The following is a 19,062-nucleotide window of genomic DNA, read 5'->3' as shown; positions in this document are numbered from 1 at the left end:
GTCTGGGCCTTCACATCGAGCACTACACTACGATCACAACCACGCTCGAGACTCAGGACACCCCGTGAACCTGGCTCACGGCTCGGCGGGATGGAAATCACCTAAGTGAATGTTATTACTGATCTTCTTGAGAGATATCTTCAGATATGCTAACACCAAGTCTACCTAGTCAAGATGCTTAATCGATTTGTCATGAGTCAATAGCCACATGGCAAACGAGCTGCTCAACGTGGGTTGATCTGATCGATCACATAAATGATCTTGGAAAGTGCTTCTGCTCGATGAGGCATTCGATCAAGTCGAGATCGTGGAGTGAGACACTTCTTATTTGACCCAATGACGGCTTCAAGAGCAGTGGAACAAACGGAAGCGTAGTTGGGCAACCAAGGAAAGCCGTTAAGACGATGATCGCGTTCCTGTGTCAACTCTCTTTTCCAAAAACCGTGGGATCAACGATTCTCAACGTCATGAGATGGATAGCTCCGCTGCAGATAATCCCGTGATCAGGTACTCCCAGCAGGTAAGCCGACAATCGGGTTGGTAGTCTGATGTCAACAATAACCGAGGAATCTATCAATCAGCCTCGTTGAAGCGATCATACAGATATAGTTTACAGAGCTGTACCTGGCCTTGAATCTTGGCCACTCGCTCGCGCCAAGTTGCATCACGCCTGCTCTGCGCAGCGAATGAGGGCATTCGGATCTCATCGGGAGGACCGGATAAGACGCAAATGGCTAGTCATCTCGAGCTTGGCATTCAGGACCAGATTAGAACTTTAAGGGGAGACAACTTTAAACGTCGATCTGGGTGGAGGTGCAAGACAGTCCAGATTGCGGATGGCCCCTGACTAGCTCGAGTCATATCCGTCCTTCTCCATGGGGCTATGGCCGTGGACAATGGGTGGCTGATGTGGCTTGACACGCTTTCGATTGAGACAAACGCAAAAAGGGTAGTTAGACAAGCCATAGTCTGGCCCGCCAGGACGATCCCTTGGTCGATCGGCTCGGCGCGTTCCAGTCCCTGGTGAGTTGCTGTTTAGACACAAGCGTCCTCAACACGACCCAATCACGGTTCACGTCATGCAGGTCCCAACCAGGGCCGAAGAATGTCGCCCTGAGAGGAGGCAAGGCACGATCGCCTTCCCGGCCAAGTCAAAGCTCCTAGCTCAATGACGACATTCCAAGTTCGTCGAGAACCTCGTGGGAGCCCCAGGGCAGGGAATGCGGACTATGGGCGAGAACATGACTCTCTTGGGAGATGGGCTCTCCGCAGACTATTGAGAACTCTAAACGCGACGAAAGCAGACGGGCGGATGCCCCGATGAAGCCACAAGATGGGAGCTCTGGGGATGATAGTGTTCCCGGGCCTAGTGTTTATAAACCACCGAGGGAACGTTGAGAAGCCCAAGTTCCGCATACTTTGCACAGTATTGATCTCGAAGATTCGTGTAACCTCAGATACTTGTCTTTATTGGCAAGATGTGGTTGTCACGGGGGCTTCTTGCCTCTACACTCCTTACCGCCATCAAGGCACAAGATGATAACAACGACGACATTCCTTCACTTGATATCCCGGACCTCGCAACACAGATCCGAGGTTCTATCTTTGCTGTGTCTCTAATTCCCCATGCCGAGACAACCCTGAGCGGAGGTCATGGCACTCTCAACGACAACGATGACGCCTTTCCCGCTACTGCTTTTCCTCATGATCAGTCCGCCCCTGGCGGAGCTTCTCCCAACACACTAGTGGCCCAGCAGCCACCCACCATCACGATCCCACCCTCTACCGACTATCCTTACGAGAGAATCATCAAGGCGTACACAGGGACGCGAACCATCATCAATGTTGTCACTACGATTGCCGAGCCAGACGGAACACGAGCCGGTACAGTCATTGTCGAGCTTGCTAGCACACTTTATTCGGCCTTCACACCTGGACAGTCCGGCGCTTTGACGATCCCTCCTTCGTTGGAGGATCCCATGTTCACTGTCATCCAGGCTTTCCCTGGACCTACGACTCTGCCACCCAGAACGATTACTATTTCTGCTTCAGGAACGAACCCTGGAACTGTCATTATTCAGACTCCTTGGCCTGAGACACCAAACACGGCTACACCTGGATCTCCTGGTGCACCCGATGCTGGCTCTCCTGATGCTGGCTCTCCTGATGCTGGCTCTCCTGATACTGGCTCTCCTGGCTCTGGATCTCCGGATTCAGGAGCTCCTGGTGCTGGTTCTCCCGACTCTGGTTCGCCTGGCGCTGGCTCTCCAGACTCCGGTTCTCCTGGTGCAGATGTTCCTGGAGCAGGTTCTCCTGAATTACCAGGATCTGCCGACACTTCTAACGTCGTCATCATCCAGACTTACACTGGTACTGTCTCCATCACTCGACCCGTCCTCACTACCATCACGGCACCTGGCGGCGGTCAGGGTACTGTCGTCATCCAGGTTCCTCCTGGAACTCAGGGTGCTGGCGAAACCGTCACGATTCCTCCCAGCGCCGACAGCCCTTTCACCACCATCCTCCGTCCTCACACTGGGCCTACTCCTATCTCCACGGCAGTCACCATCCTCATTCCCCCGACCGCAGGAGGAGATGGCGGAACTATCGTTATCGAGACTCCGACTCCCGATAGTGGTGATACGGGAATCATCGATCCCGGAAACAAGGTCGCTGAGCCTGGCAATGAGCTGCCAACTGGGCAGAGGAACGTCGTAGTCACTCTTCCATCAGACCCCAACAGCCCGTTCGTCACGGTTGTGCAGGGACATGACGGAACTGACACGATTACGGTGCCGACCACTATCACGATTCAGCCCAGCGGAGGCGAGAAGGGAACCATCATTATTGAGACTCCCAACGCGCCGGCTCCGACTCAAGGTTCGCCGATTACGATCGCGCCTGGCCCTGGCGGCTCCACTACCACGATTGTGAGGGAGCACACCGGTGATCCAATCACGGTTCCTACTACCATCACAATCACTGGAGCACCTGGGCAACCCGGCACGATCATCATCGAGACCCCGAGCCCGAATAGCCCTCAGACCAGAGTTCGATCTCCTGATGAGCCCATCACCATCCCGAGTGGCCCAGACTCTCCTACAACCATCTTCCGACCCCATGTTGGTGATCCCATCACCGAGCCTATTACTCTCACTATTGCGCCCTCGGGAGGTCAGCCTGGTACAGTCGTCATCGAGACCCCTGCTCCATCTACTCCCCAGCCGGGCCAGGAGACCATCACAATTCCCGCTGGTGGTGATAATCCATGGGCGACCATTGTTCGGCCTCATCCTGGTGACCCGATCACGTCTGCTATTACCATCACGCAGACCCCAGTTGGAGACCAGCCCGGTACCATCATCATTGAGACTCCTGTCACCAAGGTCCAGCAGACCCCAACTGCCCAGACCCCCTCTGGCGCTCAAACTTCACCTGGAGCTCAGACCGGGCCTGATGGATCTGCTCAGACTTCTCAGCCTGGTGATTCTGGTAATGGCGAGCTCACGATTCCTCCTAGTCGTGACAACCCTTATATCACCATCTACCGGCCTCACACTGGTGATCCTATCACCGCGGCTATTACCATTACTCAGACTCCTGCGAATGGACAGCCGGGTACCATCATCATTGAGACTCCAGCGACCAGGCTCGACAACCCGGCCGGCACTGAGCCCATCACTATCCCGACTGCTTCTGATAGGCCCTACGTGACAATCTACCGACCTCACGAGGGATCGCCGATTACTGAGCCGATCACCATCACCCAGCCTCCCGCCAATGGTCAGCCCGGAACTATCATCATTGAGACTCCGGCACCCGAGGTCACCGTGGCTCCCACCTCTTCGGGCGGTCTTGTCACTGTCTTCCGTCCGCACACGGGTGACCCTATCACGGCTCCCATCACCATTACGGATGGCAGCATCGTCTACATCGAGACTCCCCCGCCGGTCAAGTGGGCTCAGACTCAGAGCTCAGCTCAGCAGCCAACCACCGTCTCTGGTTCAGATGGATACATCACCATCTACACCCCGTATCCCGGCCCTGGAACGATTGATACTCCTATTACCATCGTCACTCCCCCTCGGGATGGTCAACCTGGAACGGTTCTGATTGAGACGCCTGTGCCACAGACCCCCACCCAGGGCCCGGTCGAAACGCCAGAGCCCGCGACCACTGTGTCTGGCTCGGATGGTTACGTGACGATCTACACTCCTTACCCAGGACCTGGCAAGATCTCGTCGCCTATCACCATCATTACTCCCCCTCAGGGAGGTCAGCCCGGAACTGTTCTCATTGAGACTCCAGTTCCCGACCCGACTCAACCTCAACAGAGTGATCCGGCTACTGTTACCGATCCTGAGCGATGGGTTACCATCTACACGCCTTTCCCAGGCCCCGGTACGATTTCGCAGCCCATCACCATCACTCAGCCTCCTGCGAATGGACAGCCTGGTACTATACTCATTGAGACGCCAGTTCCTCAGAGTTCGAGCCCTTCCAACTTTTACGTGACTGTCTACCGGCCTTACCCAGGCCCGGGGACTATTACTACACCCATCACTCTGACCCAGCCCCCTGCCAATGGTCAGCCCGGTACTATCTTTATTGAGACTCCTGCTCCTCCTACGCAGACTCCGACCCCAACTGTGCCACAGACGTCGGCTGGGCCTATCACTATCCCTCCAGGTCCTACTGGTTCCTACGTGACCATCTACAGACCTTATCCAGGTCCTGGCACCATTACTGCGCCCATCACATACACCCAGCAGCCTTCCAATGGACAGCCTGGCACCGTCATCATTGAGACTCCCGTGTCGGCGGCTCCTTCAACGACCGAGACTCCTGGTGGAACGCTCACCGTTCCGACTGCTTCGGATCGGCCATATGTCACCATCTACCGACCTTACCCAGGTCCCGGTAACATTGACCATCCTATCACCATGACGCAGCCTCCCGTGAACGGCCAGCCTGGAACTATCATTATCGAGACCCCAACTCCGGTTGTCTTTACTAAGTTCCAGCCTACCAGCCAGCCTCCAGTCACGATCCCAGCTGGCGATGATAACTACATCACTATCTACCGACCTCACACCGGAGCTCCTATCACTGCGCCAATTACGGTCACTACGATCGCCCCCTCAGGCGGGCAGCCCGGCACAGTGATTATCGAGACTCCGGCTGTTGTTGAGTCGACTGAGGCTCAGACCACTAGCGACTCGGCTGTTACCATTCCTCAGGGTCAGGATGGATATGTGACTGTTTATCGACCGCACACTGGTTCTCCCATTACGGCGCCGATTACTGTCACTACCATCCTTCCCTCGGGAGGTCAGCCTGGTACTGTGATCATTGAGACCCCAGTTCCAGTGGATCCCACTCAGCCTGAGACAACGACTGCTCCTCCGCCGGTTACGATTCCTGCTGATCAGGGTGGCTATGTTACCATCTACAGGCCTTATCCAGGCCCCGGCTCTATCACGGCTCCCCTCACTGTTGGAACTATCGCTCCTTCAGGTGGTCAACCCGGTACTGTCATCATTGAGACGCCAGTTCCCCAGACCCCCACTGAGACTCAGTCTCCACCGGTCACTGTTCCTCAGGGCGACGATGGTTATGTAACGGTCTATCGTCCATATCCTGGCCCTGGAGTTATCACAGCGCCTCTGACGGTCACAACCATTGCTCCCTCTGGTGGACAGCCAGGCACTGTTATCATCGAGACACCAGTGCCGCAGACACCGGCGCCAACTCAGTCGGCGACCCTCACTGTTTCCGATGACCAGAATGGTTACATCACCATCTACAGGCCATACACTGGAGCGAGTGCCATTACGGCCCCGATCACGGTCACCACCATTCCCCCATCTGGTGGACAACCAGGAACGGTCATCATTGAGACCTTGGTGCCTCAGACTCCTACTGAGACTCAGTCCTCTGGCAACCCTCCAGTGACGATCCCTCCTGGTCCTGATAACTCGTATGTAACGGTCTATCAGCCGTATCCTGGTCCTGGAGTCATCACGGCTCCTGTCACAGTCACTACTATCGAGCCCTCTGGTGGACAGCCTGGGACTATCATCATTCAGACTCCCGTCCCCTCGACACCGACGCCGACTGCCGACCCTCCTGTCACTATTCCTCCTGGCCCTGAGAACTCGTACGTCACGGTCTATAGGCCTCACGTGGGTCCCGACCAGATCACTGCGCCTATCACCGTCACCACCATCGAGCCGACCAACGGCCAACCTGGAACCATCATCATCGAGACCCCTGGCCTGCAGACTGGCAACAAGGTCAACATCCCGCCAGTCACACTTTCTCCCGGCCCACAGGAGACCTACGTCACGGTTTACAGGCCTCACACTGGGGCCGACGTTATCACTGCTCCCATTACGGTCACGACCATCGCTCCTTCAAATGGCCAGCCGGGAACAGTTATCATTGAGACCCCTGAGCCTCAATCTCCTGAGTCGAACCCTACGGTGACGATTCCTCCTGGTCCGGAGGAGTCTTATGTGACTGTGTTCCGACCTCATACTGGAGCCGATGTGATTACTGCACCTATAACCATCACAACCATCGCTCCATCTGGTGGTCAGCCCGGTACTGTGATCATCGAGACCCCAGTTCAGCCGGATCCTACCACCACCACACCAGAGGCGGCTCCTACAACTATTTCTTCGCCCGGCGCCTCGTACATCACTGTCTATCGCCCTCATACCGGCGTGGACGTGATTACTGCACCCGTCACTGTCACCACAATCCCTCCTTTTGGTGATCAGCCAGGAACAGTTATCATCGAGACTCCCATCGAGGCCCAGCCTACCTCAACCCAAGAGGCTCCCTCGACGGTCTCCTCGCCTGGTGCTTCTTATATCACTGTCTATAGACCACATACTGGGCCTGATGTGATCACAGCCCCAGTCACTGTTACCACTATCCCGCCATCTGGGGATCAGCCTGGTACCGTGATCATTGAGACTCCCGCACTAGTCGAGCCCTCAACTTCGGCTGATGAGCCTACTACGGTATCTTCACCTGGTGCTACTTACGTAACTGTCTATAGGCCGCACACTGGACCCGACGTCATCACCGCGCCGGTCACAGTTACTACGATCCCTCCTTCCGGAGATCAACCCGGTACAGTCATCATCGAGACCCCCACCGACCCCGAGTCCACTCCGGCCCCGGCTCCGGCCCCACCTTTGACCACCTCTCGTCCCGGCGCGTCTTATCTCACCGTCTATCGCCCTCACACCGGAGCGGACGAGATCACGGGTGAGATTACGATTACGACTATTGACCCTACAGATGACGGACCCGGGACCATTATCATCGAGACTCCGATTCAGAGGGTGGCTGTGCCAACAACCTCCTCTCAAGCTGACTACTATGTTACAGTTTACCGACCTCACGAGGGTCCAGACGTTATCACAGAGCCAGTGACTGTCACCACCATTGCACCATTGGATGGACAGCCTGGTACTGTGATTATTGAGACCCCAGGTCCGCAGGCGCCTCCAGTGACCACTTCTGGCCCTGCTCCTTCGTACATCACCATCACTCGCCCCTACACTGGCCAAGATGTCATCACGGCACCGATCACCGTCACCACGATTCCTCCTCAGGGCGACGAGCCTGGTACCGTGATCATAGAGACGCCAACGGAACAGGCCGCGCCCGTCACTTCTGCCGGCCCTGCCCCGTCCTACGTCACAGTGTATCGGCCGCATACCGGTCCTGACGTTATCACGGAGCCAGTCACGGTCACGACTATCGCTCCTACCGGAGACCAGCCCGGTACGGTCATCATTGAGACCCCAGGTCCACAGGCGCCTCCAGTGACAACTCCCGGTCCTGCTCCTTCGTACATTACGATCTATCGACCGTACAGCGGAACGGATGCGATCACTGGTCCCGTTACCGTCACCACGATTGCCCCCGAGGGAGACCAACCCGGCACAGTCATCATCGAGACCCCTGGTCAAGCGCCTGCCACCACCACCTCTGGTCCTGCTCCTTCGTGGATCACAGTGTATCGACCTTACTCTGGCGTTGACATTATCACGGCTCCTATCACCGTTTCAACCATCCAGCCAGACGGCGACCAGCCCGGTACCATCATTATTGAGACTCCTGTTGAGCGAGTTGCCGCAACCACGTCGACCTACGAGCCATTCTATGTCACCGTTTTCCGACCTTATCCTGGTCCAGGCCAGATTGATGCGCCTATCACGGTGACTACCATCGCTCCCGAGGGAGATCAACCAGGTACTGTCATTATCGAGACCCCAGGACAAGCTCCTCCTATGACAGCCACTCCGGAACCTTCATACGTGACGGTATTCCGACCTTATACCGGAACCGGCTTCATCACCGAACCTACAACTGTCACAACGATTGAGCCCCAAGGCGGCCAGCCTGGAACCGTCATCGTTGAGACTCCCGGTCAAGCCCCTCCCGTCACGGCTAGCCCCGAACCTGAGCCGTCCTACGTCACGGTTTATCGCCCGTATCCCGGCCCCGGTGAAATTACTGCTCCCATCACTGTCACGACGATTCCTCCTTCAGGAACCAATCCAGGCACAGTCATCATTGAGACCCCTGCCCCGGTCACAAGCAGTTCCGAGCCTGAACCCTCTTATGTTACTGTCTATCGCCCTTACCCTGGCCCCGGCGAAATCACCGCTCCTGTTACCCTCACGACTATTGAGCCTTCAGGAACAGAGCCAGGAACGGTCATCATCGAGACTCCCGGCCAAGCCCCTCCTGTCACTAGTAGTCCTCAGCCAGAGCCGACCTATGTGACAGTGTATCGCCCATACCCTGGCCCTGGAGAGATTACCGCTCCTGTCACGGTCACTACCATCGAGCCTTCTGGCACCGAGCCCGGTACAGTTATCATTGAGACCCCAGGCCAGGCTCCCCCAGTTACCTCCAGCCCTGAGCCTGAGCCGTCTTATGTCACGGCCTATCGCCCGTACCCAGGTCCTGGCGAGATCACTGCTCCAGTCACTGTGACAACTATCGAGCCCTCGGGAACCGAGCCGGGAACAGTCATCATCGAGACCCCCGGACAGGCTCCTCCTATCACATCTTCCCCCGAGCCTTTGTACATCACTGTGTATCGGCCTTATCCTGGCCCCGGCCAGATTACCGAGCCTGTGACCGTCACGACGATCGAGCCTCAAGGAACCGAGCCAGGAACCGTCATCATCGAAACGCCTGGACAAGCTCCCCCTGTTACAACTGCCGAGCCCTCGTACATCACAGTATATCGCCAATACCCTGGCCCAGGCCAAATCACTGGCCCTATCACTGTGACGACAATCGAGCCATCAGGTACTGAACCTGGCACGGTTATCATCGAAACGCAAGGACCCATCACAACTGCCGAGCGGACCTATGTCACGGTCTATCGTCCTTACCCAGGCCCTGGCCAGATTACTGAGCCAGTGACCGTCACCACGATTGAGCCAACAGGTACCGAGCCTGGCACAGTTATCATCGAGACTCCTGGTCAGGCACCTCCTGTGACCACTCGCCCCGAGCCCTCTTGGATTACCATCTTCAGGGCCTATACCGGAACCCCCATGATCACTGAGTCTACTACGGTTACCACAATTAACCCTCAGGGTGACGAGCCCGGCACGGTCATCATTGAGACTCCCGCTCCAGTTACGAGCAGCCCTGCTCCATCTTGGATCACCATCTTCAGACCATACACTGGAACCCCCATGATCTCTGAGCCCACAACCGTCACGACCATCGACCCCCAGGGTGACCAGCCCGGAACAGTTATCATTGAAACTCCCGGACAGGCGCCGCCGATCACTGCCACCCCTGAGCCTTCTTGGATCACGATCTATAGGCCATACATAGGAACCCCTCCCATTACTGAGCCTACCACAGTCACAACCATCGATCCTCAAGGCGATCAGCCTGGTACGGTCATTGTTGAGACCCCTGGCCAAGCTCCTCCTGTTACCGCTAGCCCCGAGCCTTCTTATGTCACCGTTTACAAGGCTTACACCGGAGTCGACCCCATCACTGGTCCTGTCACTGTCACGACGATTCCTCCTGACGGCGATCAGCCCGGCACTGTGGTTATCGAGACTCCCGTCCCGGTCACCACTTCTGCTGCGCCATCGTACATCACGGTCTTCAGACCGTATACTGGAACCCCTATGATCACCGGCCCCGTCACTGTCACGACCATTGAGCCCCAAGACGACCAACCCGGCACCGTCATCATTGAGACACCCGGCCAGGCGCCCCCGATCACGGCTACACCCGAGCCTTCATACGTCACCGTGTATAGGCCTTACCCAGGTCCTGGAGAGATCACTGCTCCGGTCACGGTCACAACTATTGAACCTCAGGGAGACGAACCCGGCACTGTGATTATCGAGACACCCGGTCAAGCGCCCCCAGTGACTGCAGCTCCTGCAGCAGAGACCACTGAGGCGCTAACGACCACTTCTCCGCCAACGTACATCACAGTGTTCCGACCTTATCCTGGCCCCGGTATCATTACTGCACCTTTCACGGTTACCACTATCGAACCTCAAGGTGATCAACCCGGCACTGTGATCATCGAGACACCTGGCGAAGCACCTCCTGTTACTGCTACGCCCGAGCCTTCTTATATCACGGTCTTCAGGCCTTATCCCGGTCCTGGCGAAATCACTGCTCCTGTCACGGTTACTACGATTGAACCCCAAGGAGATCAACCTGGTACCGTCATCATTGAGACGCCCGGCCAGGCAGCTCCTGTGACAGCAGCTCCCGCCTCCTATGTGACAGTCTACACACTCTACACTGGAGCTGAGCCCATCACTGGACCTATCACAGTGACCACCATTCCCCCTCAGGGTGACGAACCCGGAACCGTTGTCATCGAGACCCCTGGTCCAGAGCCGACTACTTCTCGCGAGCCTTCGTACATCACTGTCTATAGGCCTCACTCTGGCCCTGACGTGATCACTGCGCCAGTCACTGTTACGACTATTGAGCCTCAAGGCGATCAACCCGGTACAGTCATTATCGAGACTCCGGGTCAGGCACCGCCAGTCACAACAGCCGAGCCTTCTTACATCACCATCTGGAGGGCTTACACCGGTGTTAACCCTATCACAAACTCGATCACGGTTACGACGATCTCGCCTCAGGGAGACCAGCCAGGAACAGTCATCATTGAGACCCCTGTTCCTCAGCCAACCACTTCTGCCGAGCCCTCGTACATTACGGTCTATCGACCCTACCCAGGACCCGGCCAAATTACTGCCCCTGTCACCGTCACGACTATCGAGCCGCAAGGCGATCAGCCCGGTGCGGTTATCATCGAGACTCCCGGTCAAGCTCCGCCTATCACGACCTCTGATCCTGCTCCTGAGCCTTCATACATCACAGTGTATAGGCCTTATCCAGGACCTGGACAGATCACGGCGCCGGTCACAGTCACCACCATCGAGCCTTCTGGCACCGAGCCTGGTACGGTTATCATCGAAACGCCGGGTCAGGCTCCTCCCATCACGACTTCAGAGCCTACCCCTGAGCCTTCCTATATTACTGTCTATAGGCCTTATCCTGGCCCCGGCGAGATTACGGCGCCAGTTACGGTTACAACCATCGAGCCTTCAGGAACGGAGCCTGGCACAGTTATCATCGAAACCCCTGGCCAGGCTCCTCCGATTACCACTTCGGAAGCCCAGCCTACATACATTACGATTTACACACCATATCCAGGTCCTGGTCAGATCACTGCTCCGATCACCGTTACGACGATCGAACCTCAAGGAACCGAGCCTGGCACAGTCATCATCGAGACCCCAGGCGAAGCACCACCGATCACGACTTCGGAGCCCGCACCTGAACCCTCTTACGTCACGGTCTACAGACCTTATCCGGGTCCCGGCCAGATTACTGCACCGGTTACGGTCACAACCATCGAACCCCAAGGAACCGAACCCGGAACGGTTATTATCGAGACCCCCGGGCAAGCTCCTCCAATCACCACCGCAGAGCCCTCATACATCACAATCACCAGGCCCTACAGTGGTGTCAATCCTATCACGGGTCCCATTACCGTCACGACTATCCCTCCCACTGGTACCGATCCCGGCACAGTCATTATTGAGACACCTGTGGCTCAGACAACTTCGGAATTCGACCCATCGTACATCACAATCACTCGGCCGTATCGTGGCATTGACCCCATCACTGGGCCCATCACGGTTACAACGATTCCACCGACAGGCACTGATCCTGGTACCGTCATCATTGAGACTCCAGAGGCCCAGCCCACGACCGAGTTTGATCCTTCGTACATCACTATCACTCGAGCCTACCGTGGCGTTGATCCTATTACTGGCCCCATCACCGTAACGACTATCCCTCCCACTGGCACTGACCCTGGCACCGTTATTATTGAGACCCCAGTGGCCCAGACGACTTCGGAGTTTGAACCTTCATACATCACCATCTACAGGCCTTATAGTGGCGTCGAAATCATTACTGCCCCAACCACGGTTACAACCATTCCTCCTCAAGGAACCGACCCTGGAACCGTTATCATCGAAACCCCGGGTCAAGCACCACCGATCACTACATCTGATCCCGAGCCTTCGTACATCACAATCACTCGGCCTTATACTGGCGCTGAGCCCATCACGGCCCCGATCACCGTCACCACTATTCCTCCAACTGGCACCGACCCAGGCACAGTCATCATTGAGACGCCCAGCACGGAGACTCCCACTGCAAACGCTCCCGTGACTGTCCCTGCTGGAGACGATTCTTATGTGACCGTCTTCCGTGCTCACACTGGCCCTGATCGCATCACCGCGCCCGTCACGGTTACCACTATTGCTCCTGCAAATGGCCAACCTGGCACCGTCATCATCGAGACTCCGGATGCCACCACTGAGGCTGCTCCGACCACCAGCGCTCCTGAGCCTACCTACGTGACCATCTACAGACCTTACACTGGTTCTGACACAATCACCGCTCCGGTCACTGTCACCACTATTGCTCCCACCAATGGCGAGCCCGGAACCGTCATCATCGAGACCCAGGTGCCCCAGACTCAGAGCGATTCGTATGTCACAGTTTACAGGCCATACACTGGAACAGCTTCCTACTCTGAGCCTATCACCGTCACAACGATCGCTCCCACCAACGGTGAGCCAGGCACTGTCATCATCGAGACCCTGGCGCCTCAGACCGAGTCTCCCGAGACTACGACTGAGCCTCCTGCGATCACGATTCCTCCTTCTGATAATAGCCGCAATGTCACCGTCATCCGACAGTACCCTGGCCCTGGCACAATCGACTCGCCCATCACTTCTTACGAGCCCCCAAGCGGTCCTGGGGAGCCCGGTACCGTCATTATTGAGACTCCGGCTCCTGCTCCAGCCACCACGAGCGAAGATCCTGGTCGCAATGTGACTGTCTACACAGCTGGCCCCAGCACTCTGACTGAGCCTTACACCACATACTCTCCTCCTGGCTCACCCGGCGACCCAGGCACTGTCATCATTGAAACTCCTGTTCCTCAGACAACCGATGAAGGTCGCAATGTGACTGTCTACACTCCAGGTCCTCCTTACTTGACGGCTCCCTTGACCCGATTCCAGCCTGCTACGGCTGCCGGCGAGCCTGGTACTGTGATCATCGAGACGCCAGTCCCAACTACAGCTGAAGAGCGCAAGGTGACCATCTACACGGCTGGTCCTTCAACTCTCACTGAGCCTTATACTACCTACGTGCCGCCTGCGACCCCTGGCGACCCTGGCACTGTTATCATTGAGACGCCTGTTCCTATGACGGCCGAGGAGCGCAACGTGACTATCATCACGGAGGGACCTGAGTCTCTCACTGCGCCATTCACTACCTACTCGCCTCCAGGTTCTCCAGGCGATCCCGGTACTGTCATAATCGAGACACCAGGACCTCGCAATGTCACCATTACTCGACCCGGCCCCGAGTCTCTCACGGCTCCTTTCACAACCTACTCACCACCTGGCAGCACGGGCGATCCTGGTACAGTCATTGTTGAGACTCCAGGCCCAGGTAACGTCACTATCACCAGAGAAGGCCCTACCTTCTTCACCACCTACTCGCCTCCAGGTGCTTCTGGTGATCCCGGAACTTTCATCATTGAGACTCCTGCTGAGCGCAATGTCACTGTCATTGAAGAAGGCCCCGAGGAGCTCACGGAGCCTCACACTACATACTCGCCTCCTCGATCGGCCGGTGACCCTGGAACTATTATCATCGACACTCCTCGAGCACGCCTTGCGGTCCGGCCAACCACAACTACACCCGAGCCCGAAACCACTTCCACTGAGGCTGCGACCATCAACACGCCAACGGCCCCGACAGCTTCTACCACTGAGCCCATCACGGAGCCAGCCTCGACTGACGATGGCACCACCAGCAACCCTGATGCTCTCACCATCACTCCCGATGACAAGCACGACCATATCACTGTGGTTGAGCCCAACACTGAGTATCCCGGTGTTACTGACAACATCACTCACATTATCCCTCCCACTGATGGCCAACCGGGAACTCATGTCATCTACACGCCAGTCACAGACACTGCTGAGTCTACGTCCGAGTCAACCTCAGATTATGTCACGAGATTCGAGACTATCACTATTCCCGGTGATCCGTCTACACTCACAAAGAACGATACTGCTTCCGGCGACCCCGAGACCACCGGCGTGGAGACCAACACCATCATCATTCCCCCATCCGGCACCGAGCCTGGAACTGTCCTCGTTCACACCAGTGTCTATCTGGATCAGACATTGGCCCAACACGGCAACGTCACCATCACCCGGGCTGGACCTCCCGGCGTCACCACTCCTTTCACCACTTACGAGCCGCCGGCTCAAGAAACCGATCCTGGCACCATCATCATTGAGACGCCAGATTACAATGTTACCATCACTAGAGCCGCCCCTGAGTCTATCACAACCACATTCACCACCTACTCACCACCGGCCAACCCCGGTGACCCAGGCACGGTTATCGTTGAAACCCCTGATTACAACGTCACTATCACTAGGGAGGCGCCCGCTTCCATCACTACTCCTTTCACTACCTACAACCCACCTGGAACACCTGGTGATCCCGGTACTGTTATTGTCGAGACCCCCAACGGCGACTATAACATCACCATCACCAGGGCTGCTCCTCAGTCAGTCACTACTCTCTTCACTACCTACTCGCCACCCGCTTCCAAGGGTGACCCAGGCACCATCATTGTTGAGACGCCTGACTATAACGTCACTATCACTAGAGAAGCTCCAGCTTCTATCACTACTCCGTTTACTACTTATAACCCCCCTGGCACGCCTGGTGATCCTGGCACAGTTGTCGTCGAGACTCCCAACGGCGATTACAATGTCACCATCACCAGAGCTGCCCCTGCCTCTATCACAACTCCGTTCACGACCTATTCGCCTCCAGCTACCCCAGGCGACCCCGGCACGGTTATCGTCGAGACTCCCGACTACAACGTCACGATTACCAGGGCCGCTCCTCCTTCGGTCACCACGCCGTTCACAACTTACTCACCCCCCGGAACTCCTGGCGACCCCGGAACCGTCATTGTCGAGACCCCCGACTACAACGTCACCATCACTCGGGCTGGTCCTTCATCGGTTACCACACAGTTTACCACCTACTCGCCGCCAGGCTCTGCAGGTGATCCCGGCACTATCATCATTGAGACTCCAGACTACAATGTGACGGTTACGCGATCTGGACCTACCTCGTGGACAACCTATTCGCCACCGGCTTCGGCTGATGATCCAGGAACCATCTTCATTGATGTTCCTGAGGATAGAGTGGCTGATCCAACTACATCTGATGAGCCTACCACTGCCGAGGAGTCTCGCAACGTCACCATTACTCGCGCGCGCCCCAGCACAGCGACCGATATGTTCACAACTTACGAGCCTCCTGCCACACGAGGTGATCCCGGTACCATCATCATCGAGACTCCTCTTGTCAGAGTCGCTGGAAACGATCCAACCACTGTTGACGAGACCACGACTACTGAGGAGACTACTACCTTGGAGGAGCCCAGCGCCAGCAACGTCACCATCACCGAGGTGGTCAGCACCATCACAAGACCTTATACCACCTACTCGCCAGCTGGTGCTAGGGGTGATCCCGGTACTGTCATCATTGAGCTTCCGCCGGACCACAACGTCACTGTCACCGAATACGTCAGCTCGAGAACTGCTCCTTACACTACCTATTCTCGTGCCGCTGTTCAAGGTGATCCCAACACGGTGATAATCGAGCTTCCTCCTGAGCGCAACGTGACCACAACCGAATACGTCAGCACCATCACTGCCCCCTACACGACTTATTCACCTCCAGGCGCAGCCGGAGATCCTGGTACCGTTATCATCGAGCTACCCCCGGAGAGGAACGTCACAACAACCGAATATGTGAGCACCATTACCGCTCCTTACACGACCTATTCTCCTCCTGGAGCTGCGGGCGACCCTGGCACCATTATCATCGAGCTTCCACCTGACCGCAACGTCACAACAACCGAGTATGTGAGCACGATAACTGCTCCTTACACAACGTATTCGCCCCCAGGTGCTGCTGGCGATCCTGGCACTATCATTATCGAGCTGCCCCCTGAGAGGAACGTGACCACAACCGAGTACGTGAGCACCATAACGGCGGCCTACACAACCTATTCGCCTCCTGCTTCTCCCGGCGACCCAGGCACGATCATCATCGAGCTTCCTCCTGATAACAACGTTACCATCACCGAGGTAGTCAGCACGATCACTGCTCCTTACACAACCTACTCCCCCCCTGGAGCCGCTGGCGACCCAGGCACCGTCATCGTAGAGCTTCCTCCCGATCACAATGTGACCATCACGACGGAGATCGAAACCATCACGGAGCCCTACACCACGTACTCACCACCCGCAAACCGAGGCGATCCAGGCACTATCATTATCGAGCTACCACCGGATCGCAATGTGACTATCACGAAGGAGGTCTACACAATCACAGAGCCATACACCACCTACTCGGCACCCGCCAACCGTGGTGATCCCGGAACTGTCATTGTTGAGCTTCCCCCTGACCGCAACGTGACCGTGACGACTGTCATCGAGACAATCACCCAGGCATACACAACATACGCATCGCCCGCCCACCGTGGCGATCCTGGAACCGTCATTGTCGAGTTACCGCCGGATCACAATGTTACGATCACAACCCAGGTCGACTCGATTACAGCGCCATATACGACTTACTCGCCTCCAGCCAACCGAGGCGACCCTGGTACTATTATCGTCGAATTGCCGCCGGACTCCAATGTCACGATCACAACCGAAGTCGATACGATTACAGCGCCTTATACCACTTACTCGCCTCCAGCCAATAGAGGCGACCCTGGTACGATTATCGTGGAGATGCCGCCGGACCGCAACGTCACTATCACGACGGTTGTTGATACCATCACCGCACCTTATACAACCTATTCGCCTCCTGGCAACCAAGGAGACCCCGGAACCGTCATCATCGAATTGCCCCCTGACCATAACGTCACTATCACAACCGAGGTTGAGACCATTACGGAACCTTATACTACCTACTCGCCGCCTGCGAACAGAGGAGATCCCGGTACAATTATCGTGGAGATGCCTCCTGAGCGCAACGTGACCACCACCGTTGCTGGACCCAGCACCCTCACAGGCCGCTACACTACCTACTCGCCTCCCGGACGCGCTGGAGACCCCGGCACAATCATCGTCGAGACACCACCCCACCACAACATCACGATCACTACCGAGGGTGACGAAACGCTCACCGGTCCATTCACTACCTACATCCCGCCCGAATCTGAAGATGATCCGGGTACCATTCTCATCGAGACTCCAAGAGCCAGGGTGGCTGTCACGACCACGTCCACGAGCACAACGTCGCATCACGATGCGACGTCTTCCTCATCTTCTTTGTCTCCTAGTACCACATCTCGTGCGCCTACGACCACGAGTTCTACAACTACATCTTCTACTACGTCTACCACCACATCTCGTGCACCAACCACGAGTTCCTCGACCACTTCTTCTACTACGTCTACAACCACATCTCATGCTCCAACCACGAGCTCATCAACTACAACATCTCGTTCAACGTCAACCTCCACTAGTTCATCAACATCCTCTTCTTCAACGTCATCAACCTCCTCTCGTTCTACTACCTCGACCACAACCTCGAGGTCTACCACAACTACTACCACGACTACTAGCAGTGCTGCAGCGGCTACCGTCCGATTCGATTGCGATGTCTACGGATATCTCTTCCAGAAGACTTCACTCTACCGTGTTGAGATTACCACTGGAAAGACCACCCTCATCAAGTCAGGCATCGGCCCTGGTGGTTGGATCAACGGTATCGGTTACAACCGCTACGACGATTACATCTACGGCATGGTTATGGATGACACGGGCTCTCAGCTTATCCGAATCGGCGCAGATGGTGGCTGGACCCTACTCTCTGCCCGTGTCTCCAACCGCAACGTCATCATGGGTGATATCGATAACCAAGGTCGCTACTGGTTCTCTGATGCTGGTCGACCTTGGTGGGCCATCGATCTCTACCCCGGCTCTTCCACCTATGGCAAGATTATCCTGAGCGGAACAGCAACTCACGATGATGGTATGGCCGATTGGGCATTCGTCCCTGGAGGCGGTGACTACATGTATGCCATCCAGTACACATCCACATCCTCCACCTTGACCCGGTTCAGCCGCACAAGCTACACCTGGCAGACCCTCAAGGCGTTCGGCAACATCACAGGCAACAACGTCTGGGGTGCCCTGTACGCGGCCGCCGACGGAAACTTGTACGGTTCCGAAAACACCAGCGGCAACATCTACAAGTTCCCCATTGCCCCCACCATCGGAACTCCCAAGTTCCTCGCCGCGGGACCCGTGTCAAGCTGGAACGACGGAGCCAGATGTATCGACAGCGAGTCTATTGTCGCCTAAGGCGCTCCCTTCGCCT

At 56.4% G+C, this 19,062-nt stretch overlaps 1 protein-coding gene across 1 annotated transcript; it reads left to right on the top strand.

The window, feature by feature from the left end:
- Window positions 1–1,478: 1,478 nt before the first annotated feature.
- On the top strand, window positions 1,479–19,046 carry NCS54_00288200 (Hypothetical protein; the record flags this gene model as incomplete). The annotated part of the gene is made up of 4 exons (XM_053148470.1): window positions 1,479–8,274; window positions 8,320–17,942; window positions 18,020–18,183; window positions 18,305–19,046. 4 exons carry the CDS (start codon window positions 1,479–1,481, stop codon window positions 19,044–19,046), a joined length of 17,325 nt encoding a protein of 5,774 aa, XP_053004445.1.
- Window positions 19,047–19,062: the final 16 nt, after the last annotated feature.

The sequence above is a fragment of the Fusarium falciforme genome, chromosome 2 (genome assembly GCF_026873545.1).
Source record: "Fusarium falciforme chromosome 2, complete sequence".
In the NCBI taxonomy this organism is placed as follows: Eukaryota; Fungi; Ascomycota; class Sordariomycetes; order Hypocreales; family Nectriaceae; genus Fusarium; species Fusarium falciforme.
This window is presented reverse-complemented; position numbering and strand designations above follow the sequence as displayed.